The sequence below is a fragment of the Kazachstania africana genome, chromosome 5 (assembly GCF_000304475.1).
Source record: "Kazachstania africana CBS 2517 chromosome 5, complete genome".
Taxonomy (NCBI): Eukaryota; Fungi; Ascomycota; class Saccharomycetes; order Saccharomycetales; family Saccharomycetaceae; genus Kazachstania; species Kazachstania africana.
The window spans coordinates 123,769-149,699 of record NC_018944.1 but is presented as its reverse complement, the minus strand read 5'-3'; the positions used below and the strand labels follow the sequence as shown (position 1 = coordinate 149,699).

The following is a 25,931-nucleotide window of genomic DNA, read 5'->3' as shown; positions in this document are numbered from 1 at the left end:
GGTCCTTTTTCTATGATGGTGATGTATTCTTCAAATATTCGAGATTATATTGACTTAGATCCATTTCATCAACAGTTGCTGGGCTTTTTACAACGAGGTCGGAACCGTTTATGCTTTTTGGAAAGGCAATGACATCTCTTATGCTTTCTTGAGAAAATAATACCGCGCAGAGTCTATCAAAACCTATAGCAAACCCTGCGTGGGGAGGTGTTCCCATTTGAAAAGCATTTAATAGATGTGTGAATAGTTTATCTGAAGATGGAACCTTCAGGATCTTGTCGAAAATAAATTTCTGTAATTCTGCGTCATGTACCCTTGTAGAACCACCTCCAAGCTCAATCCCGTTCAAAACTAAATCATAATGTTGTCCTAAACATTTCAAAGGAGAATCCTTCAGAAGATCCAAATCGTTCAGTTTAACCATCGTAAATGGGTGATGAGTTGAAGAAAGTTGATTCTTCAAATAAATAGGGTACTGTGTACCTCTTTTTTGGGATTCCAGTACAGGTGAAAAAAGAGGAAAATCCACAACCCAAGTTATTACATCACCCGTGGTTTCATAAAATAGTTTTTGACCCTTCTTATTGCCTAGTAGCAGCTGGCGTAACCTCCCCAATGGTGTTGGATTTTCAAATATTGAATTAGAGGATTCGCGAGTAGAACCAAATATTATGTCACCTTGCCTCAGGTTCAAGAATTTATTAACCAAATGTGGGTTTTCAAATGTTGCTATGGAAAGAAACCGTTCGTACCACATAGTTTGATCTCCCTTATTTAAAATGGGTACCCCAATGGGCACTCTGTTGTTATAATTCTTTGGACTGGTTAAAAATGAAAAATCATGATCGTACTCTTGCTCAGAAGAGATGGCATTCCTCAAAATTAAGACCTCAAATACTGGGAAGTCTACATTTTCATAACCTCTCGTATGAAATTCCGATAAATCAATGTTTTTCAAGCTGGGTGCTCTTAAATCTGGTTTGTCAATACCATACATTGTCATTGCATCTTTGTAGGTTAATCTTGAAATATTAGTATCTTTTACAGCTGTCAACTTTTGGGTTTCAAAATTTAATGTATGTAAAGATTTCTTGGAAAAAGTGTTCCAAATATCCTTCGTGACAGATTCCACTAGGTCCATCACATCTGATCCTGAGGCAAAAGCCATTTCTAGATCTAATTGTGTGAATTCTGGTTGTCTATCCTTCCTTAAATCTTCATCTCTGAAACACCTTGCAAACTGGAAATATCTTTGAATTCCTCCAGCCATTAGTAGTTGTTTGTACTGCTGAGGACTTTGTGTTAGTGAATAGAAAAATGGTTGAGAATTGGAATATCTGGTGGGGACAAGAAACTCTCTAGCTCCCTCTGGAGTGGGTTTGAAGAGTATTGGTGTCTCAATCTCAGTAAAGTTGTTGTTATCCAGTAGCGACCGTATTGTTTTGTTTACCTGGTACCTTTTTTCCAGTAGTTCTTGCTGATGTGGTAATCGTAGCTGCATATAACGATATTCTTGTGGATATGACGCGGTTTTCAAACTTTTCTCGAGTAATTGGGATGGTCTATCATTAGTTGAATTTAGAACGTTTATCTTCTTCAGTTTAATCTCATATTCTGCATTCCTCTTATCCCTGGACCTTTTTAATGCAACTTCACCTTGTATTTGAACGACGTCTTCAACGTTCAGACCTTTCAATAAGGATGCGCCGTCTACTAGTTGAATCTTATCACCATTGGTATCACGCAAGGTTCCAAATGTCAAATCTTTACCAATTTTCTTCGGTTTCTTATCTATCCAGCCATTTATCGTTACATTTGCACAATCCTTTATTTCACTGATAGTCTGAGTGACATGGTCAAATATAAATCTCTCCCTCAATTCTGAAGTACCGAGCCGAGCTAAACTATGGAATTGTATAATGCCCTTGAGTAGCTTCATCTAAAATGATTAGTGTTGCTCTTCTTCTTGTTCTTTTTTTTTCTTGACATGTAAGATCTCCAAGACGTGATGTTCTTTAATTTCAGCTTATACTCCGAGAATATCAGTATAATGGATATACACTTTCAACATCTAACTATTGAGTTATCTGTATAGAATAGGTAGTATTAGCGATGACCAACGATTGAGAAATTTGGTACTGGTGTGGCTTTTTTGAGGAATATGAATACGTTATATAATAAATAAATAAAAAGTTGTGAATTAATGGAAAAATAAACTAGGTCTGCATCATTTGACGTCTCTTCAATTTTTGTTCTCTTCTTAGCAGTCTCTGCTTTCTCTCAAACTCTGCAAATACTTTGATGTAGATGGGGATATCTTCCCAACCGTCGTCTTCTTCTTGTTCATCAGTTTCTTCCATGGAAGAGGACGGCCTCCTGGCTTTGTTTCTTTCTTTTGCTTCTATGACAGATCGAGGTAATGGTGAAGATCTTTTTGGGAATAATGATTTGATATCTGGTTTTTGAACTTCATCCATTTTCAATTTTTGTACTCTTAATTGGAGAGGGATATTTCTTAGATCGAGCAATTTCAAAGGCGGACTCCAATGCAAGGGCCATATCATATCAGTTCCCTTCATGGAGGCAGCAGCTTTCTTTCTCTTAGTATTCCAGTGTCTTAAATCTTCATTATAGGTTTCCCAAACGCAGTTACGACAACCGGACATACAGCAGTTATCAGGTTCCTTTGGCTTTTCTGGAACGTTTATACCGGCAATCTTCAAAGTTTGAATCTCAGACCTATGTCTAACTTCTCCTTTTAATCTACCACCAAATACTCTCTGCATTCTTTCCTGGGGGGACTGCGATGCCTCTATACTTATCCCTTCAAAAGTCATTAAAAGCTTGAATGTAGTATGAAGTTCCCGGACATATGGTCGATGGGATCTTGTAGATGTGCGTAGCAGCATGGTTTGCGTATGTTTGAAGCGAGAAAGGACCTTCTTTATTGGTCTTTTTAACTTTTATACAAGTTTTATCTATATATATAATTTTTCTCTTTATACGCTATCATTCGACAAATGGCGGGAGCAATTAGTAAGAATATAATCAAGTTCTTCAAATTCTTTCTTCATCTTCTTATGGCAGGATAGACTTGTGTATTTATCCTTAACCATTGATGCAAATTTATAACAATCCTGGTAATTTTTCTGGTAGTATAATCTATGAATGAAGCCAGTAAGAACCAATCTGTTGTGTTTCACAGTAAGATCATTAAATAACACGGATTCAGACTGAAATTTCAACGGATCATTGTCATATTGGTCCATCCAGTTGATATCTGTGACCACAGGGCCCTTTTCAACGTCATTGAAGTGAGCTAATTGTTCTTGGTATTGTTCTTCAGTTTGTCCCTTCCGTACTTTCAGTTTCCCAGTAGATTTCTTAACGACGACCTCACCGGTCCCATCATTTGATTGAATTGGTTTGGTGATAACCTGGTCTTTAGTTCCGTTATGTTTCTTGAACTGTTCACTCTCAGACATGAGTTCATCTCACTATCAGATACTATTACCAATTAATAGTGTGGTTCACCCTCATCTCATCGGATTTTTTTTGCCATTCATTGAACAAAAAAAATTGCTTGATTTTCGAAGTTTGATCAGTACCCAATCCATTGATCTCAGCCCTAAGCTATTTCCGACCACAAAGCTCCATATCTAAACAAAGCCCTGATATTTGTGAAAACTAAGACCTAGGGCTACATAAAAAACGTCACGTGGTCTCGTACACCACGACCGCATTTTCCTTTTTAGTCAAAATCGCAAAATTGCACTTTTTTTCTTCCAAATTGAATTACTGAAAAATATGCTACTATAATAATAATAATAATGGTCGGTAAGATCATAACTTCAATAATATAGGAAAGTTACCCATTTTATATAGAGAATAACCCTCCCCATATACATAAACTCATAGCATTTTCCTCCCTTTCACATTCAATAAATCATTCATTTGCAGGCGTCATGGGTAATTATTTCAGTTCTATGTTTGATAGATTATGGGGTACTAATAAAGAACTACGTATCCTAATATTAGGGTTAGATGGTGCAGGTAAGACGACAATTTTGTACAGATTACAAATCGGTGAAGTAGTGACTACAAAGCCAACCATTGGTTTCAATGTAGAGACTCTTTCATACAAAAACTTAAAATTAAATGTTTGGGATTTAGGTGGCCAAACAAGTATTAGACCCTATTGGAGATGTTACTATGCCGACACCGCAGCAGTTATATTCGTAGTGGATTCCACCGATAAAGATCGTATGGCCACAGCAGCTAAAGAACTTCATATGATGTTGCAAGAAGAAGAATTGCAGGATTCCGCATTGTTAGTGTTTGCCAATAAACAAGATCAACCAGGTGCATTATCGGCAAGTGAGGTATCAAAACAACTTAACTTGGTGGAATTGAAAGATAGGAGTTGGTCGATAGTGGCATCAAGCGCAATAAAGGGCGAAGGTATAAGCGAAGGTTTAGATTGGTTGATCGATGTTATAAAAGAAGAACAGTTATAATCATTAATTTATATATATATATCTATATCTTGTTTATATATAACATTTACAAAAATCCAATTTAACTTAATATTTCAAAGACCTCGAAGAGAGAGAAAAAACAATAAGGGAGCAATTTCATTCATCATCACGGGTTTGGTAATAGCAGTGATTATCCTTCAACTTTAAACTTCTGGAATGTCACCATTCTCAAGATATTTCTTCAATAGACGATGGACCCTTTTCACAGGGCATCGCTTCCACAGTTATAGACCCTTACGCAACAGATTACTGTTAACTGTACCCTCTTCGTCTTTATTACTCTATAGCAAGAGAATCATACTTAATGAAACACTCACACCGGATGATAAGGGCGATACGTATGAGATGGGGCTATATTTTGCATCTCAGCAGGATTTAGCACGCAGAGCTTTGCAAGAACGTGAACGTCAATTAGAGGGAGCATCGCCATTGAAGACAATCCTATTGAAAATTATCTCCCATCTGAATGATAACCTCCTAGAACCAATACGAACAGTACTGAGATTTGTTCAGATTTCTTTACTCTTCATACCAATAATACTTTCATTCCCTGTGACTTTATTACCAGTACGGCAAAGCTATCAAATTTGGTTCAAATTCATAAGAGTCGTGCTGGAACTATGTGGGCCCAGCTTTATCAAATTGGGGCAGTGGACCGCTTCTAGGACAGACATTTTCCCCGTTGATCTTTGTATTGAACTATCCAAATTACATAGTAACGTGCGGCCTCATAGTTTTACGTATACAGAATCGATAATCAAGGAAATGTTTCCGGGGGAATTGGAACTTCATGATATATTTGAAGAATTCAATACTAAATCCATTGGCTGTGGTGCAATTGCTCAAGTGTATGTGGCAAAGTTTAATGAAGATTTTGTAGTACAACATAATTTGAATTTACAAAATAAATGGTATGCCATTAAAGTGATTCATCCACATGTCAGAAATCAAATCAAGAGAGATTTAAAAATTATGAGTTTCTTTGCTAATTTTATTGATAAGATACCGACGATGGAATGGTTGTCATTACCTGTAGAAGTTGAAAATTTCGAAATCCTAATGAATCTTCAATTAGATCTACGTATAGAATCTTCGAATTTGAAGAGATTCAATGAAAATTTTAAGCACTCCAACCAGATTAAATTCCCAGAGCCTCTGCTAGACCTATGTAACAAAGATATTCTCTGTGAAGAATATTTAAATGGGATACCAATGGGTAAATTACTACAAATAAAGGATACTTTGAATGAGATGAATAAGGCACAAAGTAACTATGATGACAGGTTACTATCTCAGCGTATTAGCAGGCCGTTTATTGATGCATTTTTGAAGATGTTAATTCTTGACGATTTTATTCATGCAGATTTACACCCAGGTAATGTAATGGTCAGGTTTATTAGGACGAATAAATATGGCACGGAGATAACATCTAATGAAGAAGAGATATTTGCTATTGTACAATCTTTAAAAGACATTAGAGATGATAGTACAGAATTTAATGAACGTATCGTTAAAATGATGGAAGAGTATAAACCCCAAATATGTTTCATTGACACTGGACTTGTTACCGAGTTAAATTTCCAAAATCGATTAAATTTCATTGATCTTTTCAATTCGTTAGCCATGTTTGATGGCTACAGAGCAGGTGAATTGATGATTGAAAGATCTAGAACCCCTGAAAGTGCCATCAACAAGGAATTATTTTCCCGTAAAGTTGAGAGATTGGTGAATAGAGTCAAAGAAAAGACGTTTACTTTAGGATCCGTATCAATTGGTGATCTGTTGAATCAAATGTTATCAATGGTTCGGTCACATCACGTTAGAATGGAGGGAGATTTTGTCTCAGTAGTGATTGCTATATTATTATTGGAAGGTATAGGAAGGCAATTGGATCCAGATTTGGATCTTTTTGAAAGTTCTTTACCGTTATTGAGAGAATTTGCAATAAAAAGAGAAAATGCAGGTCTTTTACAAAATGCCAATATCTTAAGTATGCTCAAATTATGGTTTACGTTTGAGATTCGGAAGTTAATGAATCTTTCCATCAGACAAACGTACGCATTGGTTAAGATGGATCAATTATGCCCTAATTATTAGCATGTATATATTTTATATTCTTACAAAAACAATTCTTTTTTTAAAAAATTGAAAGAGCTTCAGAGAAAAGCTATTACAATGCAATATATATATTTGACATGACAATTTGAATCGAGCTTTCCTTTTCAATCGGTTTCAGAGCAATGTTTCACCTAGAGCGCATCTTGCAATGGCACAGCCTGCTTCAACGGAATCGAATAAATGTTTCCCGTCTGTGACCAATTCAGGGTTGCATTCGACAACGTCTAAACTGACCAGGTTACCAGTTTCGGCTAATCTTTCTGCTACGAATAAACCTTCTCTTAAAGTTAGACCACCTTTAACTGGGACACCAGTGGCTGGTACGAAAAGGGGATCGATGGCATCAACGTCAAAGGAACAGATAATTGGACCATCACCGTTAGTGTCTGGATGAATAGATTCTAAAGCCATTTCAATGACTTTGTTTATACCGAATTTATCGATATGATACATTGAGAATGCAGATATACCTAAATCTCTCAAGATTTTTCTTTCAGCAGGATCAACAGATCTTAGACCAATATATGCAATTTTTTCTGGTCTTAAATTACCTGGTACCCAATCAAAGGATTTTGGGACGCCATTTAAGTTTTTGTTTAAGCCTAATAGAAATGAAACTGGACAACCATGAATGTTACCAGTATCGGTAGTTTCAATGGTATGAATATCGGTATGAGCGTCAACCCAGAGTAAACCTGCGTTTGGGAATTTTTCCAGAGTAGCAGAGACTGTTGCCATACCGATGGAATGATCACCACCGATAGTCAATGGGAATCTATCGAATGCTAAGACTTTTTCTTTGATACAGTTGTAAATTTTTTCGTTACTTTCACCAACGAACCTTGGTCTCTTTGCATTTAGATATTTATCAGTAGGATCATCAGCAACCATTTGTTGTCTAATTTCCGATTCATCTAATGGAGATTCGATGATAGTATTCCAACCTAGACCATTTAAATCGGATTCCAAACCAGCTTTTAAAAGATACCGAGGACCCTTTTCGACACCCAATTTCGCTTGACCTCCACAGAAGGGCGCCTTTATAATGGAGAGTTGTTGATCTTTGTAGTATTTGTAATGAGGCTGATCAGTCTTTGTCATATGAGAACGATGTAATGCTTAATGTTTAATGATAACAAAATGACGACGATTAAATTGTTGAAAGTACGATAGTAATAACCTCTTAGGAAACGAAGAAAAGGAAAAGAAGAATAATAAGGTTCTTTTATATGCTATATATTAGATAAGCTATTGGCGTAGAATGAAACCTTAGCCGCTGACAGTTGCTCTTAACAGTGATGAGAATTTCCTCCACAAACTGCTTAGTGGTCCATTGGCTTTTTATATAATAATGAGAAAAGTCTCATCTTGGGTTCACATCTCATCTCAGCGGGCGAGAAGCAAAAATTTTCCAACACAAAACGGGCGAACTGCGCCGTTCACGTGCTTGAAATTTTTCTCAGCGGATTACGTGAGAGCCGCGCGTGAGATCGCTGTGTGGGGTGAGGATGTCCCTTCGCTGGCACAAAAAGAGGGGTGTTGGGGTGTCTGTATTGCCGGTTCTTTGCGGCGGCAGGATTTTTTCGATGCGCGGTGGATTGCGTTGCGGAGATGATATTCCGCAAGGGTGATTATATTGTTTTCTTGGTGGGAAAGGAGGAGATTCCCGTTGATTGCCGGGTGCATATGGCAAGTTTGACGGCGTGGATTCGGGGTTTTCGGGGAACCACCACTGTTTATGGCAACTATCAGCGAGAACGGTACATGTGTGGCGCTACCAGTCATTGAGATGTCACTCTCGAATTCATTAGTACTATTTGCTGTTGAACTAGTTCTCTATCCCCCCCCCACCCGCGACATGGTTCATGGAGCAATATTTACACCAACATTAGGATATCTCTATGTCCCTTTTGGCTTACCGTTTAATATCTCGCATTGCTGTCAATAAGCAACTGTGTCACACACACAGTGACAACGACGACACAAATGAAAATTATCTCAATACCATCTGTCAAAAAAAGATAATTAGCAGCAGCCCATGGAAATTTTCCTCCTTTTGGTCTCCGATTATTATCCAATCTTAATGATGCCTCTTTTAACAAAACCTCAAAGAAGCTATTTCAAATAACAAACTATCATATGCCCAAAAAAATAATACTATGCTTCGATGGAACAAAAGAAAACTTTGGTCCACAACCTTTCAGTAACGTACTAAAAATATACAGATTATTGAACCAAGCAAATCCAGATCAATTATGTTACTATCAACCCGGTATTGGAACACAAGCTGATTTCGATTTCGTTGAAGATATAAGAAGAAGATTCACAATCTCAACTTTGAAAAATGTCCTCGATGCCACTTTCGCATTCTCAATTACAGATCATATCGTTTCCGCATATCTCTATCTAATGAAACATTATGAACAAGGTGATTCCATCTACATGTTTGGCTTCTCCCGCGGCGCATTTATTGCAAGAGTCCTAGCAGGCATGTTGGAAAGAGTAGGGCTATTAAATGTCGGTTTAGAAGATATGGTCAAAATGGCATGGAGAATTTATGAATCATGGGAATTTGCTGAACAACCAAGTCAACCAAATTATACAAGCACTTTAATTGAAGAATTTAGAAAAATTTTTTGCAGAGATTATGAAATTAAAATATTTTTCCAAGGTTTATTTGATTCAGTAAATTCAGTGGGAATACTAAGAGATCGACTATTCCCATGTACTCAAAGAAGCAATATTGTGGATCATGTGAGACACGCCTTATCAATAGACGAAAGACGTGGAAAATTTAAACAATTTTGTTTCACTCCAAATCCATATGCCCCACAATTGTTCTCTCTCACTTATAAAGCTTACGAATTGGAAAGTTTCCCCAGGGAAATACTACAAGAATGGACTTCATCCAGTTCAAGTTCAAGTGCCACTACAAATGATAGATTATATAACAGCGCTTTTCTCATCGAAAATTCAGAGTTTCAAATGAGTCCAAAATCTGTTAGAAGTGAACCAACTTATCAGCATGAAAGACAGAAACCTAATCTATCAATTTGGAACGCTGTATTTCGTAAGAAAAGTGATAATAATTCGAATTTGATTATAGGAGAAATCAATGAATATCTAACAACAAAAACCCATAGAAAGATTGCGGTTTGCTCTCATACAAGCATTGAAGGAACTTTCAGAGTGCAACCGGCTTCTTTGAAGAGTTTGGGCTCAACGTCAAATGACCTCATTGAAAAATGGTTTCCTGGTGATCATTCGGATGTTGGTGGAGGTTGGGCTCCAGATTGTGAAGCTAAACAGAGTGTCTCTGATATCTCGCTGCGATGGATTATTGCTGAATCTGTCAAACATGGTGTTGAATTTAAGAGAGGTATAATTCATGATTTCGATAAAAGACATAGTTCACTTGGCGCATTATTTGCATCGACTCATGACTACTTGAAAGTTGATGAAAATCATGACATTGATTCTATAGGACGTGTTATTGGAGAGAAAAACGCCAATTTGGAGTGCCAACTGCTCAAGTTGATAGAAGCAAATAATTCTAAAGATGCTAGTCAAGAAATTGATATTGATTACAGATGTGGTCAGTTAAACAGATTTATGTCCTATATATGGTGGTTATTGGAATTTTTGCCAATTGGTATAAGAATTGAAAATAAAGAGGGCAAGTGGCGCAACGTCTATGTACCAAACTTTGGAAGGCCAAGATATATTCCTCAATATGGTGACATGCATTGGTCTGTTTATTGGAGGATTAAATATATTGATCAGTATAGACCAAATAATTTACCAAGATACGTTCGAAAACTAATTGACCAATTTTTCCATGTAAAGTTGAGGCAAGCCAGTTGTAACGTTACGACAACAAAAATTCAAACAAAAAATGAAGATGTATTGCCATATTTCCACAATTCATTGCGAACAATTAATGAATACAGTAATATGTGTAGTCCGAATGAATACACTTATGATGCTGTTATTGAACTCAAATTTCATCAACAACAATCAAATATTTTATTGTGGGAGAAAAGTGGCTGGAGTGAAGTACCCGACGATTTGGCACATTTGTTAGCCGCAAATCCAGACTTATAATTTCATTCCAATAGAATATATACATTCTTACTCCAGTTCTGATGTTTATATAGAAACTAAAAACCAAAGAAAGAAAAAGAAATTTACATAAATAAATATAATTAATAAATATACTTTTATTTTTCATCAAAGGGAGCATTTTACCCAACAACTAGTTTGTCCCCATCAAATTCATACTGTGGGATTTCCAAATTACTTGGAGCTGGTCCTTTCCTTATTCTACCAGAGATATCATAGTGTGAACCATGGCAGGGGCAGAACCATCCACCAAAATCCCCGGATTCACCAATTGGAACACATCCTAAATGTGTGCATATTCCCAGCATTATTAGCCATTCAGGGTTTTGTACTCTATCTGAATCAGGTTGTGGATCTTTCAAACTTGTCATATCCACGGAATTGGCCTCATTGATTTCATGTGGAGTTCTATGTCTAATAAATACTGGTTTTCCCTGCCATTTCACAACAACATTCTTCCCCTCTGGGATAGCTGCCAAATTAACTTCGACTTTTGCCATGGCTAGAACATCCGCTGACGCAGACATTGATGATATAAATGTTTCCACTGTAGATTTGGCTCCGGCCGAAGAAAGTAGTCCTAAGGACCCTACCATAAAGTAGGTATATATCCTTGATTTATCGCTGTTTCTCTCTTCTTTGATAACATTACCAAAATCTGGAGTCCTGTAGGTTGATTTACCCAAACGTGTAGATGTTGACAAATGCGCTAAAGACGTACATCTCGTAAGTACAGGAAAAACCTTCTGTAAACTAGTTGGCTGTTTTATAAATGTAGTCAGCATCGATTTGTTAGGCTATGATGTGTACCAAGAATTAACTTGAGATTCAGAAATATGGTATAATTAGTTGTTTCCAGTGCACCATTCAGTATTGGTCCGTTATGAGAAATCCTCTCAAATTAGGTTACCAGTTATATACACTAATCTTTCTTCCATAATACGCTCTGAAATTAGATCCTTTCCACGTGACCGTAAAGTTTTTGGAAACTCCGATACGATTATAGTGTGAGATATGGGTTTATGATTTTCTGGACTTTTATTGGACGATCATTAGGGTTTTGAGGCAGGAAGTTAGGGCTAAATGTAGTAGGTCGGGTAATACGTAAACTGCTTTTTAGAAAACGCAAGGCTGGCGGTTAAAATAGTTCTTACCTTTGGACCACTCTTGAAATTGAGAATTGTAAGACATATGCAAGCTACAGTTTTCCATAGCGTGTCTACTGAGTGTGCTGGCAAGTGATATGGCTGCAAGAGCAAGAGGTGTCCATTCAAGACGATTGAAAAGCCCTAAGTAGCGATTTAGTTTTTGTTTTGCAGTAGGATATAATACGCCACATACTAAAGTAATACAAGTAAAATGCTCTTTATCATATTTGCAGCTCCTACAGAATGTTTTATTGATTTGCTGAGGGTTTCTGTCCAAGAGCTGTCGCAATACTGACACTACTACCTTCTTTTTTCATAGTCTAAAAAGTTTGGCGCTCGGTTCACAAAATGAAAAAAGTTTCAATATTATATGAAGATCAAACAGGGAAATGAGTGATGATGGAAATCTGTCCGGGATAGATGTTGCAACTTTTGATGAGACACTTGATCTCGAATCTTCAGGTGGGAAGGAGCCGCAGTTAAATGGAATTGATTATTTGAAAATTCATCCGCTCAATGAACAAGATAATGTGCTGAATCAAACAATTGGTATTGAGAAACTGAAAGGTCCAAGAGTGGTTGTTTTTCTGAATAAATTAGTTTACGTATATGCTCCATTAAATAAAGAAATACTATTTGCCTTTGAGCTTCCGAATCCTGAGCACCTAATTGCATATAGTGTCGATGGTGACTCTGCAGCAGTTCTGACAAATCACGCCAATATTATATTTTTAAGTTTTCGAAAACTGGCCAAAATAGGTGAAACATCGATGAAACCTTTCTTTGAACAACTTCCTCTTCTGGGGAAAATAATATTCAAGAAGTATAAGAACTATATCTTCTACTCTTTTGACCGTCAGAATATCTTTGAATGTGAAATCACCAATAATTTTCAAGTAATACATCATAGAAATATTTATTCGGCATGTACCTCTGTGATTATTGATTTTTTCTCATCTGGATCTTTTTTGCTAGTATGGATAAGGTCGAGTGATCCTCTTGAAGCTGTACGCGTTGACATATGTCGAAGGGAGTATTCAATCGAGTATGAGCTGTTTAAAAAATATACAATTTTGGGGTTTCATAGTGGAGATTCACATGTCATTAAAATGATCAAAGATGACGCTTTTTTAGTTGTGACGTCAAGATTCGCCACTTTTATATACATTTATCCAAACATGGAACAAGTTGATATGATTCCAGTTGCCAGGCCATTTAAATTCAGGAAAAATGAAAAAGAAACTACACATTTTATCAACTCTACTGTTGAAAAACTTGATAGGTATGGTTTCATGTACAGAATTTTGCTCTATTTTAGTACAGGCGCCTGCAGCTCTGGTATAATTAATTTGTATGCTCTCTATAATCCCACAAACAAGAATGTTAAAAGTGAGAGGGCGTCAGGTGGCCTTAAGAAGATCTTAAAATGGCAATTGCTGAATCCTCTATCCCATTGGGAAGGAGAAGTGCCGATAAATTTCATGCAAAGAGTTAATAAATCAAATTTCATAGTGTTTAATAAAGCTGATGGTGTCTTTTGTGTAGAAGTTAAATCAAACAAAGAAAATGATTTCAACTTCGAAAGTTGGAAAGTAAAGATAGATGGCTTTAATTTTGAAAACAAACTTTACCATGACACTGGGTTGCTTAATTCTGTCGGAGATCTGAATCATACCGTTGTTTCGTGCGGTTCTTCAAATAAGCATGATAATGGATTTATTGAATTGTACCAAAGAAGATTTCCTCATTTACCATTATCTTTAGAAGTGTCACTACCGCACAAAAATGTGGTAGATATATGGCTGAACAATCGTGAGGGAAATATTACTTATGTGCATTCTGAGGAAATCTTTGAAATGAATCTCCATAAAGATGAAAAAAGGTCGTCACCCAAGAGAAAGGGTTCACTTCAACCAGAAAATTTTATAAGCGAAAGAGGAAATATTGTTACGATATTAACATTAACTGATACCAATGAAATATTGGTGTGCTCTGGTCCCGTATTATCTCTTGATAATCCTGCGTGGGACCTTTCGTTGCAATTGTATCAAACGGGTAGATACTTGATTTCAAGATATAATATTGAAACAGGAGTTACAGAGAGATTTTATGAAGGCAAAGTTGGCGGCGGCTTGACTGGCATAAGCGCAGCATTAGTTCAGGAAAGCAATGTGTTCCTTTTAGTACAGAATCAAGACAGCACTATTCTACTGTATGAAAACAATAAAATCCTTGCATCTAGGGCTTGGGATGGCCCGTCAATTGCATCGATGCACCTTAGCGTACTTAAACAGACGGGCATTTTTAGTGTCACATTGTTGACAGTTACCGGTGAGATCTTATGTCTATGCTCCAATCTTGCTAGGGTACGTTTATTTATTCAAAACGAATTTGCTACAGCGCTAAAGCCTGTCATAACTCCCAATCTTTTTTTTTGCACATTATTTTATGACAGCCATTCAATCTATGCTATCAATCATAATGATAGCAGTTATGGAGTATTGCTCCAGGTCGAAAACAGCCTAAACAATGTGAGGCTTTTTGAGAATACTGACAAGACGCTCAGTATAGTAACACATGATGAAAACTCGAAGGTTAGGGTATACAAGACCGATATTTCAAAATTAAACGAAGACCCAAAGTTTCTGCCAAAAGTGATCACTTTTGACTCTCGTGTTCCTATAGCTATCTGCAATCTGCAATTTAAAAAGTGGTTGGGACTGTTGTTGATTCATAACAAGGAAAAAAGAGGATATGAACTAGTATTATTTGATTACATTACAAGAAAAGAGTTAGCCATACAAAATGTCCCTGGGCAACTAGGATCAAAATACATGCTGCAGGAAATCTCAAATCATAATCTTGGATCTTTCACCAAAACTCTGTTTGCAGGCTGGTTTGTTTTGTATATAGGTTCTGAAAATCCATGCTTCAAGGTGGTGAATGTAGTAAAACAAAATTTAATAAAAAATGTACATACAGTTAGAATTAATTGTCTTGTATCATCTCTCATAATTACGGTTGCAAGAAATGGTCTCAATAAAGTAATCCTTACCTTTTTTGGTGATGGTGTAAAAGAGTTTTTGCTGGAAATAACTCAAGAGGGTTCAAAATTGTCTGAGGTGTCATCATTGTCCCAAGAACAATCTAAATTGCCATACGTTTCTAGTGCATTTTCAGTTGAGCAAAAATTAAGGATATTTAACTCATACCCAAGTAGACTGCTCCCTCGCGTTGAAAGAAGTTTCAACGGTACACCAAGCTACTTAACGAAGGTAGTCGTATCAACTCAGAATTCTCCACTTTTACAAAAGCCATTGGTCCGCCTTCTCTCTGTTTCTAATGGTAGTTCAAGCTCAATATATTCAGCTTGTATTGACTCAAATAATGTGCTCCATATTAAAAAAAATGTGGAGTGTCGACCTGACTGTGGATATTTTGGAACTGGTCCTTCGGTTAGTATACCTCTTTACTTCAAAGTTAATAAGATAATTGCCATCGACAATAAATATCGAGAAACAATTTATGGCATGAAATTTGATGAGAAGGCCTCTCAATCTTCTATGCCGTTGTTTTTGATTGTTGGATCAAATTGTAGTCTCTACTATATTGAGAGAACAGCCCCCGAAAGATATCAGCCCTCTGGTTTACTGACCCAATGGACATTTGTCAGACTCGGGTCAAGGTATGAGAAAAAAGAAAATGTCGATAAGCAAGAGTATAAGATGCTGATATCAGATTATAAATAGACTTTCTTCGGGTTGTGTACGTAATCACGAACTATATATACTAAGACTTACTTGCTAATCGCAAAAATTTTAAATAGCGCATTAGATATGCAGTCAGTACATCATTTGTATATATTAATACAGATTGTTGAGATGTATTCAATCCTCACGCCATTTTCCAGATTTTTTATATTCGACATATAGTGACCTGAAATATTGCTTACCAGCAGAGTCTAATATGGAATTGACCATGCTGAGGTCATTTTGGGATAGCAAATTGAAAATAGAGAATATACCTCGTGTCAATTCCCTTCTAATGGACGAGTCAAATGGTGAGATAATCGATAGATGAATATATTTTATTAATAAAAATGGTACATCTCTCCTCAACCTTTGTCTAATAGTACTTACTTGAGAATTTAATTTACTATCGTTTTTGTTATTAGAAATGTTAGATGGTTCACAAAAATCTGTTATCAATCTTGAAAGAGCTTTAGCAGATTCTGAGGTTAAATTCTTTTTTTTGCTTTGAGAGATGATATCCAAGTATTGGCACAATAATGTATTGACTAAATGTTGACGATTGGATAATTTAACCCTATGAACTAATAATATATTTGATATAATTTTTATAGTGCCAATAAATATTTCATCATTGTTCTCTGTACTATTTGATGCTGAGATTATGAGGTTGGACAATGCAAAACATAATGCAAATAAGATTTCAACACAGTATTGAGTGAATAACCATGGTTTTGAAACCAGAAGATCTTGTAAAACTGCAACGAGAGCCAACGCTTGTTCCACCGAAGCATTGAGGTTTAATAGATTTGTGTAGAATTCAATTATTGATTTTACGAAAAGGTGTGACCCTATCGTGTTGCCTTTAGAAATATGTCTTGTTTGTACTTGGTATAGCTCTATCGTGCATTCAAGATATACATCTGTGATAGGCTCTGCGAAACATTTAACTGTAGATGCAAAAGCAGAATTGAAATCATCATAACCTGTCTCTTCTTTGACTTTACGAGCTATGACTGCTTCCACCGAAGGCAATAAAATATCTTTCTGGCAACCCATAGTTCTCGCAACGATATATTGAGCATATAGAAGTTGTAATTTGTCATCGAAAAAGACCGAGTTGAGTAAAAAGGTGGAACTTAGTAGTGATGCATCAATATTGTTCCTTTTCATTAGATCTGCCGTTATCGATTTGATTGCTGATTTCTGTTCATCAGTAATAACCACAATGTTCATAAAAATTGTGTAAAGACAGTTTAACATCCATGATAATAGGCTGTCGTCTATATCAGACGACTTTATTGTATGGAATCCAAAGTTGATGAATTTGTGTGCTAGATCCTTGGCTATCTCTGTTGGAGAAGTGGTCAAAATCGAATACGCCAATTCAACGCCAAGTCTATCGAAGTTAGTCCCGAGTAGCCTGTCAGATATTTCACTGATGACAGAATCGACAAATGTTCTACTGGTTGCTTCTTTGATCTGTAAAACATGATTTTTCCATACTGTTTCAAAGACGATCGTGTTGAATTTATTTAAAGAAGATGTGGTATCTGATGTTTTCGAGGTAAGATCTTGTAGTCTTTCGAACTGCCTCTCGATGTTTGATTTGAATGTTGGGCTTGCTAACAAATGTACTAATAAATTTATATCCGACGATGTCAGAACAGATTTTGAAGAAAGAGTGTTAATAAGTTCAATTCTGGTGTTTTTATTATAGCATTGTAATGGTATTTTAGTCATAAAGGTAATAGCAGATCCTTCATTGCATAATTTGGAAATATTATTGACAAGGTGAAATACAATGTTATCTTCTTCGAAAAAATCGTCATTTTCGAAAAATATATTCAGTAAATCAATATATTCCACCTTCGTTACAATCATTGAGATCAACTTGTTGATATTTTCTTTTGAAAACGCTGAATTAATTATTGAAGACCAATTTACAAAGGTATTTTCCAAGAAGGTACGCCTGGCATCGCTAGAAAGTCCGTCACTTTCTAAGAGGGCCATTAATCTCGATTCGATTTTGGTGAAATCAAAAGCTTCATATTCTCTTAATTTGAAGAAGTAATAATAGAATTCAGCGGATTCATTATCCGAATGGTTTAGTAGTAGATTGATTTCTTCGGTAGAAATAGATTGAGCAGGCAATATATCGTCATAGACATTCAAAATCAAATATTTGATGTCCCAGAATTTATCCATTTCTTCAATTTCGAAAATTTTTGAGAGAACATGCTTAAATTCTGGTAGAATGGTAAACGATAGCATCGGCAGGCCCTTTAAATAGGTTCTCAATGCACTGTATCCGTATTGATCTTCTGAGCCATTTATTATAGTGTCCACTGTTTGTGATAATATTTCCCTCAGTTGGCTTGTTGATAAATTTACAATACCCTTGGAGACTTCCATAGAAAGCTCTGGAGTCTCCATAAATAGTTGCGATTGTTGACTAATTGAATAATCTTGCCATTTTTTCAAAAATTGTGGCAATTCTCTTGCATTTATATAACATGAAACGAGTTTAGCCCAAAGTTTGGTCACAAATGTGGCTCTTTCTTTGAAATTCTCTTCGATCAAGTTCATTAAAGTATCAGAATTTTCAATACCAATTTCAATGTCTAGATTTAAAAGTTGTAAGAATAGATTCCAGAAAGTTTCACTATGTGTTTCATTCGATTCAAGGTTCTTCTTGAACAGTTCAGTTAGAAAATCATGGGACATGGTCTTCTTTGATAATGAGAGTTCGTTCAATAGAGCTGCCGTTATTGAAGGTTGAATAGTTACGATAAATGTGAATAAAATTTCTAACTCTTTGAAGTTGTTCTTTGATAAGAATTGTATGGCTTTTTGGAAAAGTACCATGACAACGGCAGAATCTAAAGTTTTATTAGTTTCAAAAAATTTTCCCAATAATTTTGCCAAATTTGAATTATTATTTTCATGGAATACAAACTTCCCCAAATATCCAGAAAGTTTGGTTACTGAATCAGCATTATTTTGAGATGTTTGTGCAACGTAGTTGATTGTAGGATATAGCATAGTACTGCAATAGATGTTTGATGATTTCCCTGTGACTTCTGGGATATGATCTAATTCAGCCATAGTCATTAGTTCCATGAGTAACGCATTCCTCTCTGTGTTATCAAATTCGTCAATGGAGACGATCAAAAGGCATTTTAATGCGCCAGCCAAGAGTTTGCAACTATTATCAAAAGATACGTCTATTGTAACCATTGAGTTAATCAACTTGCATGTTCTTAGAAGTTTCCTGAGGAATACGCCGTTCGGGTCGTTCTGTATTTGGAAAGTTTGAATTAGTAGATTAGTGAACTTCAAATTTTTAAAAATTTTCTTGAAAAGCCTCTCATCATTATTGACTTTCGCCCACATATCGACGTACGTCTCCCATATCATGGAATCCAGTTTGAATTCTGGTCTCTTCACATCATTCCATCTATCTTGAATCAACTCGATAGCAAAGATTTCTTTATTTGGAAAACAGAATGTCAAATCATCAAATTTCTGCATGATCTTTGCTAATTCTTCCGTTTTAATTTCTTTGGAACGTAGCAATTTCGTCATTGCTTCAGCTGAAGTAGGAAATGCCATGGCCATCAGCGTCTTTACCCACTGTCTTCTAGATGCTAGTAAACTCTCTACTGTATAAATTCATCGTACTAATAAATTTCAAAAGCTCATCGCAAAATTTTTCAAGTTTGGAAAAAAAAAAGTCTGAATAATAAAGGATTGAATATGGAAAATAGACATACTATAACGGTGAATTGAACTCTGCAAATACATTTTCCTCGAGAAATCCTCAATTCAATGTCGAACGGATGCATCTTGTCTAGTTCTTGCTCCCTTTAGTAACCTCGTATGGCCATTTTTCGTGGCAAAACCTATAATACGAGTGCTATTTCTTGCTCTGGACATTTTCTTTGGGACATATCTTGGTGGTACTAAACGCAGTATTCGAGGAGAATGTGGGTAATATTGTGGAACAGCCATTTGAGCTGGTTCCTGAATGATATTTATTATTAAGTCTTACCATGCGGGTAACACTAGCCCATCGGATCGCAAGATATGGATATTTTTTTCTGATGGAAAAAACATGTACCAAGAGGACCATTTAATGGGAAAGTAAGGAAGGTGTGCTATCGTTCCAGTAATTACGTAGCCCTTTTTGACTAGTGAATTCCATTGTAGCGATTTCAAAGATGTACCAGAGTACGGAAGAGTTGCTAATGAACCCCGATTCACTAGGATTTGTCGATGATTACGATTCAAAATCAAAGGAAGATAATGATGAAAGCATGGAGGATTCATCGATGGAAGATATTCTCCCAAATGGAGAAGTTTTACTTAGATTGACCTCTTCGAGGAAATATCAACCATTGAAATCAGATGAACTTGGTAAAAGGCTGAAATTCAAACTATCACCAAATTCCTTACAAAATTTTGCATATTTCACTGAGGACAAAATGACAGATTTGTATCCGTTTAGACTACCAAAATTGAATGACTCCCCAGCTTTCATCAATTACGTTTCAAAACTTTTTGAAATATACGATTCCATGGGTAATGATAGAATTTATTCCGTTCAAACAATTGGGTTAATCAATTCTACATTCGAACAAAATCATATCGAAACAGTTAACTTGGCAATGGAGGCAGTAGTTACCGAACTCGAGGTATATATTGATTCATTGAATGACACCTCAAAATACTCTAATATTGATAAAGTTTTAGAATTAGAAGAAAGTCTAACTATCTTAAATTGTTTGAAACTCTTTCATTTCACTCTGGATTATCCAACAGCCAATAATAGAAATGGCACCGATTATAATATACGAGGTATATTTATTTCAGGTCTTATTAATTGGATAAACAGATCTGACGGTGAACCGAATAGTGAATATATTGAACAAATCTTTGGTATATCAACAGAGACTGAAGTCTTCATTCTACCAATCTTTTGGAAGTTAGTTAATCAATTGCTGTTAAGAGGTTTATTCGATCAAGCTATTGGCTGCATAGAGAGAAGTGGTTTTTTACCATTTCTAGGAAAGACATGTAAAGTATCATCAAACGCTATCCTAGATTTAATTGAACTTTTGAAAAAATATCCCATAGATTCAGATGAATCATCCTTCAGAGAATGGAAATCTTTAACCTTAGAATTGGCTCAAATGTTTTCAAACACGGAAACATCCGTGTCAGGAGAATTACGGGATCATATCGAAGATACCCTTTTATTAATCAGTGGTAACCAGCATAAGATTCTTTACTATTCCAATACCTGGTATGAGTCGGTCTCTGGGTTTTTGTTATACTATATCCCCACTATGGAATTGATAGATGAATATTTACAACTATCATTACAATCTAAACCATTAGACGTTACAAACAATTGGGAACAGTCATGTGTGGATATTATTAAAGGTGATATCTACTCAATTTTACCAGTATTGGAGTCTCTAGACACGTGTACTGCAGCTTTTTCAGCCGCCATCTGTCATGCAAAGGGTTTACTAGAGAATAATATTGGATCTCTCCAAGATGTTATGATTGATGACGAAGTTACAATTGCAGAAGATTTATTTTCGCCAAAAAATGGTATGGCTTCTTATTTATTAAGTAGTTTTGCATTCGAATTATGTTCATTGGGGAACAGGGCTGTATGGCCCGTTGCCATCGGTCTGATAACATTAACGCCAACATTAACTACAAGTTGTAAAAAAACAGCAATCAGTGAATTAATGCATCACTATCCATTTGAGACGAACGATGATATTGAATGGATGCTGAGCGTTTGTGCCAAATGGAAATTGCCTCACGTAGCAACTTCATTATTTACAAAATTGGGTAGTTCTATGATATATGAAGGTAAGACGATAGAGGCAATGACTAATTTCAGTAAAGCAGGTAAATTCGATCTGGTGAAAGATTATTCCTGGACATTGTTTGAAGCCTCAGCAATCAATGGTAGACCATTAGATGATGAAATTTTGAATGCAATTGTAACAAACAAAGAGAACGACGAAATGTTTCTTTCGGAAGATATTGTTAATAATTTGGTTACAGGTGCCATGAGACAAACTTTAGCGCCATATGCTGTTTTGTACAAGTTTTATCAAGCCAAAGAGAGAGAATTTTGGGAAGAAGCATTGGCTTTATTGGTAACATTAATTGAATTCCAATATCTGCCGAGTTACTACTTGATCTTACTCATGGCAAAATTTCTGTATCCAATTTATTTGATTGATAATTCCAAGAAAGTAAGTGAAAAAACTGTAATCAGCGTAATCGATGTAATAGAGAAAAGATGGGATTCAAATGATGATAAGTGTCAAAATGTATATCAAGCTATCTTAGATCATTCCCATGATACAAATGATGAAGTACTCGCAAAATTATTGCCTGACAATTTAGATGAGTTGCTGATACTTATTAGACAAAAATTAAGCTACAAACTTTGCCAGGAATTCATGTAAAATTATTTATTTATATGTAAGCTACACTCGCACAGGAATCTATTATTACGGATGGTAAACCTGTTGATCGGAAGGAATATCTTTTATTTGGTTAACTTGGTTTAGTATATATATATATATATATATATACATGAATTGAAGAGTTGAGAATGGAAAAGTTTACTAAATTTAGCAAATAACGTCTTGAGTAGCTCTAGAGTTTAATAGTAAGGCAACAATCAACCCATATAAACCCAAAACTTCTGCAAAAATTAAAATTAAGATCATACCAACAAACAGTCTTGGCTGCTGAGAGGTACCTCTGACACCTGCATCACCGACAATACCGATAGCAAACCCTGCAGCGGCACCACTCAAGCCGACTGAAAGGCCAGCACCTAGCTGAATAAACCCTGTGTATAAAGCTTGTTTTTGACCTAAAGAATAAACGATTAAGACGGACACAACCAGTCCATAAATTGCAATAATACCAGCCATAATAACTGGAACGATATTCTTGAAAAGAAGATCAGGTCTTAAAACACATGTAGCACAAATCCCAACACCCGATTTTGCAGTACCGTAAGCTGCACCAAAGGAAGTGAATATAATTGCGGCTGCGCAACCCATTGCACCAAAGAAAGGTGCATAAACTGGACATAAATCACTCATATCGTTTAAAGTGAATGGTTGTAGTATTCTAGTATGTCAGCCAATATATCTAATAGCTATGGTAATTTTCTTCAGTATCAACTGTATTGTACTGTCCATGCTACTCTAGGCTGCATTGCCTTCCTTTTTAGGCTTAATTGCTCATAAAATCAGAAGCTCAGAGGTCACCCGGTTTATCATTTCAAACGAATCTCAAAAAATTTCTCAAAAGGAAAATTAGCGCCGCTCTGTTTCGATCAGAGGACATCAGGGTTATGAGCCCTGCGCGCTTCCACTGCGCCACGGCGCTGCTAATTCTTAACATTTGTAGAGACCATTTTTTAACCAACATAAATACATGGCCCACGTGACCTCCAAAGCAGAGATGACAATATTTTCGGTTTATTTGTTAATGACGTGAAGGAAGATCAGAGGATGATCCCTTTATATTATTTTCGTTAATATTGTTCATGTTGTGGATGTCAGTCAAATAATTAAAATAATTCTTACTAATCAATGGTTATACCAAATAAAGCACTGGTTATATATAAAATATAATCATAATATAAAATGATATAAAATGATACAAACTTTGATCAAACTTCAGTGTTCACCTGAGTATCTATACTTTTTCCAACATATTTTGATTTATGGCAATTATCATGTTCTAGATTTACGAGTCACTACGTTGTCATAATTATCGTACCATAATTATGCATGATAATATGTATTCGTGTTTATCAGACCATAATTATTTCGTGTCAATACATGGTCGTGTATATCACACCATAATTATTGTTCAATTCTTCTATAACATTCTAAATTTGTCATTCTAATTATCAAAACATTGAAATGTCAATATATTGCCATTCCAGAAGTTAACGGGTGTAGTTGACTGAAAATATTCCCAATATTAGAAGATATTTTTTTGAGCTCATAGATGCTAAGTCATCGAATACTTATTTGGAACAGTTTCACTCCCATGTTTAGTGTTGGCGCTTTCTTATTGGTTAGCCCAGGTATGTTACTTAAGACTATCTGTAATTGTTGCCTTCATTCTATAAAGTGAATAAATGGCCAATGAGTTGTTACGGAATATGTAAGTATTGAGAGGGTGCTGAACGACAAAGATAAATTGGGAAGGCGTGGTATGTCCATGAAGGTCATTTCGATCATCCCTACTGGCAGAAATGATGTTTGAACGATATGGATGCATAGAAGAACAATTTAAGTAGTCACTTGCTAAATTAGTCGATCTATGACCAAATTATTAAAGAGGAAATCCCACTACGGGAAGGAAATTTTCCTAATAGGCAAAGTTGGGATCGGAATTTAAAAGAAAGGAAACAATGCTGCATAGATTGGCCCGACAGAGCATGTAGAGAGAAATGTACGATTTACGTCTGTTTATTGTAAATGGCCATCAGAATGCATCCGATGCAACCTTTTAAAATAGAACTCTGAGCATTAGAGGATCAGGCTACCAGATAGTCGAACATCGTCTGGAATCATTCTGCACCTATTTTTCTAGATTTTCCAGTTTCAACCCTTCGAAAAACGACATTTCCATAATTCCATAGCCAGGCATCGCCTACTTTTCAGGGCAGATGCTTCAAATTCATCTAATTAGCATCTACTAAGGTTGCCACCGTAGCTGCGCGGAGTATCTTACTGTCACGTATGGATTGGAGAGTCAGAAGTTAGTCTGTCGTTCCTGATTCACAGTTTGATCGACACTTCAAGATTTCGAGAAACTGCGTAAATTGGAAAAAAAAAATGATTCATGCTGAAAACATCTTCGAGAGAAGCATATATAAAAAAGCAAGAGCATACTAAGGAAATCAGACAGATTACTGTGATCTGGAACCCCATTGCAGGTTATTTGCTACTTTTTTGATATTAAAATTACTTTATATGCCTCGTTTGATAGCTACTCAATCACATGTGGTGCATGGTTATGTTGGTAACAAGGCAGCCACTTTTCCTTTACAGTGTCTAGGATGGGATGTGGATTGTTGCAATACAGTCCAATTTTCGAATCATACCGGCTATGGTATGGATAAAGTATTTGGCAGTATAACAGACCATGAAACAATGAAAAAACTACTGAGTGGCCTTTTTAGGAATTTTCCTCACGATTATGATGGACTTCTTTCTGGGTATCTGCCGAACAAGGATTGTGTTGAAGTAGTTGGTTCACATTATACTAATTATAAAAAATCAAACCCTAAATCAATTTGGCTCATGGATCCCGTTATGGGAGATGAAGGTAAGATGTACGTTAACGATGATGTTATTCCTGAATATAGAAAATTGGCATTATCTGGCATTGTCGATATAATAACACCAAATCAATTTGAACTAGAAATTTTATGTGGTGAAAAAATTTCTTCAAAGGAAGATCTGAAATCTGCTCTGAAATCCTTACATCAAAGTATTCCTGTAATTATTGTCACTTCATGTGACGCTAAAATATTTGATGATGAGGGTTTCATTTATTGTGTTGCCTCGATGCGGGATAAAGATGCAATTATTTACCGCATACCTCAAATTCAATCTTATTTTACCGGCGTTGGTGACTTATTTTCAGCACTACTGTTAGATAGAATCCATAAATTGCTAATCAGCGACAAAGAAAGTGATTTAAAGTTCGAAGAACAGGTTAATGAAGTTATAACAGTTGTTCAAAAAGTGTTACATGTTACAAGAAGCTTTGCTTCAAAGGCAACAGTGGCTAAAATGGGAGTCGTGGAGGGGATGAAAGAAATGGAACTAAGGATCATAGAGAGCAAAGATCTTTATGGTTTTTCCACAAAGGTTACCAATGATTCGTCATCTGTATGTGTTGAAAAATATATTTATAAAAAGTTATAGATTTTCTTCGTGGCTACGCCCTTCTTGCATTCAATAGACTCTATGCCTATTTTCATAGAATATGGACATTCTATTCTATATACTCTAATTTACATACTGAGTAATAACATAACGCCTTATGTCAACATATTATATTGTAATATCAGCATTCTCTTAGTTAAACTCATTCCATTAGCCTGATCCAATACTTTACAACAGGCTACAATCGTTCTAGATATATGAACTTGAAAGCAAAGCAATTTTCATGGATTG

The 25,931-nt window shown here is 35.9% G+C and overlaps 13 protein-coding genes and 1 non-coding gene across 14 annotated transcripts; 6 read left to right on the top strand and 8 right to left on the bottom strand.

Annotated features, from left to right (window-relative positions):
* Positions 1-10: 10 nt before the first annotated feature.
* On the bottom strand, positions 11-1,939 carry MSD1 (aspartate--tRNA ligase MSD1; the record flags this gene model as incomplete). The annotated part of the gene is made up of 1 exon (XM_003957309.1): positions 11-1,939. The coding sequence occupies one exon, from the start codon at positions 1,937-1,939 to the stop codon at positions 11-13; it is 1,929 nt and encodes a 642-aa protein (XP_003957358.1).
* A 277-nt stretch (positions 1,940-2,216) lies between these two features.
* DPC25 (Dpc25p) lies at positions 2,217-2,909 on the bottom strand (the record flags this gene model as incomplete). The annotated part of the gene is made up of 1 exon (XM_003957308.1): positions 2,217-2,909. One exon carries the CDS (start codon positions 2,907-2,909, stop codon positions 2,217-2,219), a length of 693 nt encoding a protein of 230 aa, XP_003957357.1.
* A 90-nt stretch (positions 2,910-2,999) lies between these two features.
* Positions 3,000-3,485, bottom strand: KAFR0E00670 (uncharacterized protein; the record flags this gene model as incomplete). The annotated part of the gene is made up of 1 exon (XM_003957307.1): positions 3,000-3,485. One exon carries the CDS (start codon positions 3,483-3,485, stop codon positions 3,000-3,002), a length of 486 nt encoding a protein of 161 aa, XP_003957356.1.
* A 480-nt stretch (positions 3,486-3,965) lies between these two features.
* ARL1 (Arf family GTPase ARL1) lies at positions 3,966-4,517 on the top strand (the record flags this gene model as incomplete). The annotated part of the gene is made up of 1 exon (XM_003957306.1): positions 3,966-4,517. The coding sequence occupies one exon, from the start codon at positions 3,966-3,968 to the stop codon at positions 4,515-4,517; it is 552 nt and encodes a 183-aa protein (XP_003957355.1).
* A 177-nt stretch (positions 4,518-4,694) lies between these two features.
* CQD1 (Cqd1p) lies at positions 4,695-6,635 on the top strand (the record flags this gene model as incomplete). Its single annotated transcript, XM_003957305.1, has 1 exon — positions 4,695-6,635. The coding sequence occupies one exon, from the start codon at positions 4,695-4,697 to the stop codon at positions 6,633-6,635; it is 1,941 nt and encodes a 646-aa protein (XP_003957354.1).
* Positions 6,636-6,770: 135 nt separating this feature from the next.
* Positions 6,771-7,757, bottom strand: CAR1 (arginase; the record flags this gene model as incomplete). The annotated part of the gene is made up of 1 exon (XM_003957304.1): positions 6,771-7,757. The coding sequence occupies one exon, from the start codon at positions 7,755-7,757 to the stop codon at positions 6,771-6,773; it is 987 nt and encodes a 328-aa protein (XP_003957353.1).
* Positions 7,758-8,795: 1,038 nt separating this feature from the next.
* On the top strand, positions 8,796-10,760 carry KAFR0E00630 (uncharacterized protein; the record flags this gene model as incomplete). Its single annotated transcript, XM_003957303.1, has 1 exon — positions 8,796-10,760. One exon carries the CDS (start codon positions 8,796-8,798, stop codon positions 10,758-10,760), a length of 1,965 nt encoding a protein of 654 aa, XP_003957352.1.
* A 140-nt stretch (positions 10,761-10,900) lies between these two features.
* Positions 10,901-11,563, bottom strand: RIP1 (ubiquinol--cytochrome-c reductase catalytic subunit RIP1; the record flags this gene model as incomplete). The annotated part of the gene is made up of 1 exon (XM_003957302.1): positions 10,901-11,563. The coding sequence occupies one exon, from the start codon at positions 11,561-11,563 to the stop codon at positions 10,901-10,903; it is 663 nt and encodes a 220-aa protein (XP_003957351.1).
* Positions 11,564-12,315: 752 nt separating this feature from the next.
* On the top strand, positions 12,316-15,675 carry KAFR0E00610 (uncharacterized protein; the record flags this gene model as incomplete). Its single annotated transcript, XM_003957301.1, has 1 exon — positions 12,316-15,675. One exon carries the CDS (start codon positions 12,316-12,318, stop codon positions 15,673-15,675), a length of 3,360 nt encoding a protein of 1,119 aa, XP_003957350.1.
* Positions 15,676-15,813: 138 nt separating this feature from the next.
* URB2 (ribosome biogenesis protein URB2) lies at positions 15,814-19,296 on the bottom strand (the record flags this gene model as incomplete). The annotated part of the gene is made up of 1 exon (XM_003957300.1): positions 15,814-19,296. The coding sequence occupies one exon, from the start codon at positions 19,294-19,296 to the stop codon at positions 15,814-15,816; it is 3,483 nt and encodes a 1,160-aa protein (XP_003957349.1).
* A 602-nt stretch (positions 19,297-19,898) lies between these two features.
* Positions 19,899-22,175, top strand: NUP85 (Nup85p; the record flags this gene model as incomplete). The annotated part of the gene is made up of 1 exon (XM_003957299.1): positions 19,899-22,175. One exon carries the CDS (start codon positions 19,899-19,901, stop codon positions 22,173-22,175), a length of 2,277 nt encoding a protein of 758 aa, XP_003957348.1.
* A 168-nt stretch (positions 22,176-22,343) lies between these two features.
* On the bottom strand, positions 22,344-22,826 carry VMA3 (H(+)-transporting V0 sector ATPase subunit c; the record flags this gene model as incomplete). Its single annotated transcript, XM_003957298.1, has 1 exon — positions 22,344-22,826. One exon carries the CDS (start codon positions 22,824-22,826, stop codon positions 22,344-22,346), a length of 483 nt encoding a protein of 160 aa, XP_003957347.1.
* Positions 22,827-23,043: 217 nt separating this feature from the next.
* Positions 23,044-23,115, bottom strand: KAFR0Etrna2M. The gene has a single exon. It is a non-coding gene; the product is annotated as a tRNA-Met (tRNA).
* A 1,604-nt stretch (positions 23,116-24,719) lies between these two features.
* Positions 24,720-25,679, top strand: BUD16 (putative pyridoxal kinase BUD16; the record flags this gene model as incomplete). The annotated part of the gene is made up of 1 exon (XM_003957297.1): positions 24,720-25,679. The coding sequence occupies one exon, from the start codon at positions 24,720-24,722 to the stop codon at positions 25,677-25,679; it is 960 nt and encodes a 319-aa protein (XP_003957346.1).
* Positions 25,680-25,931: the final 252 nt, after the last annotated feature.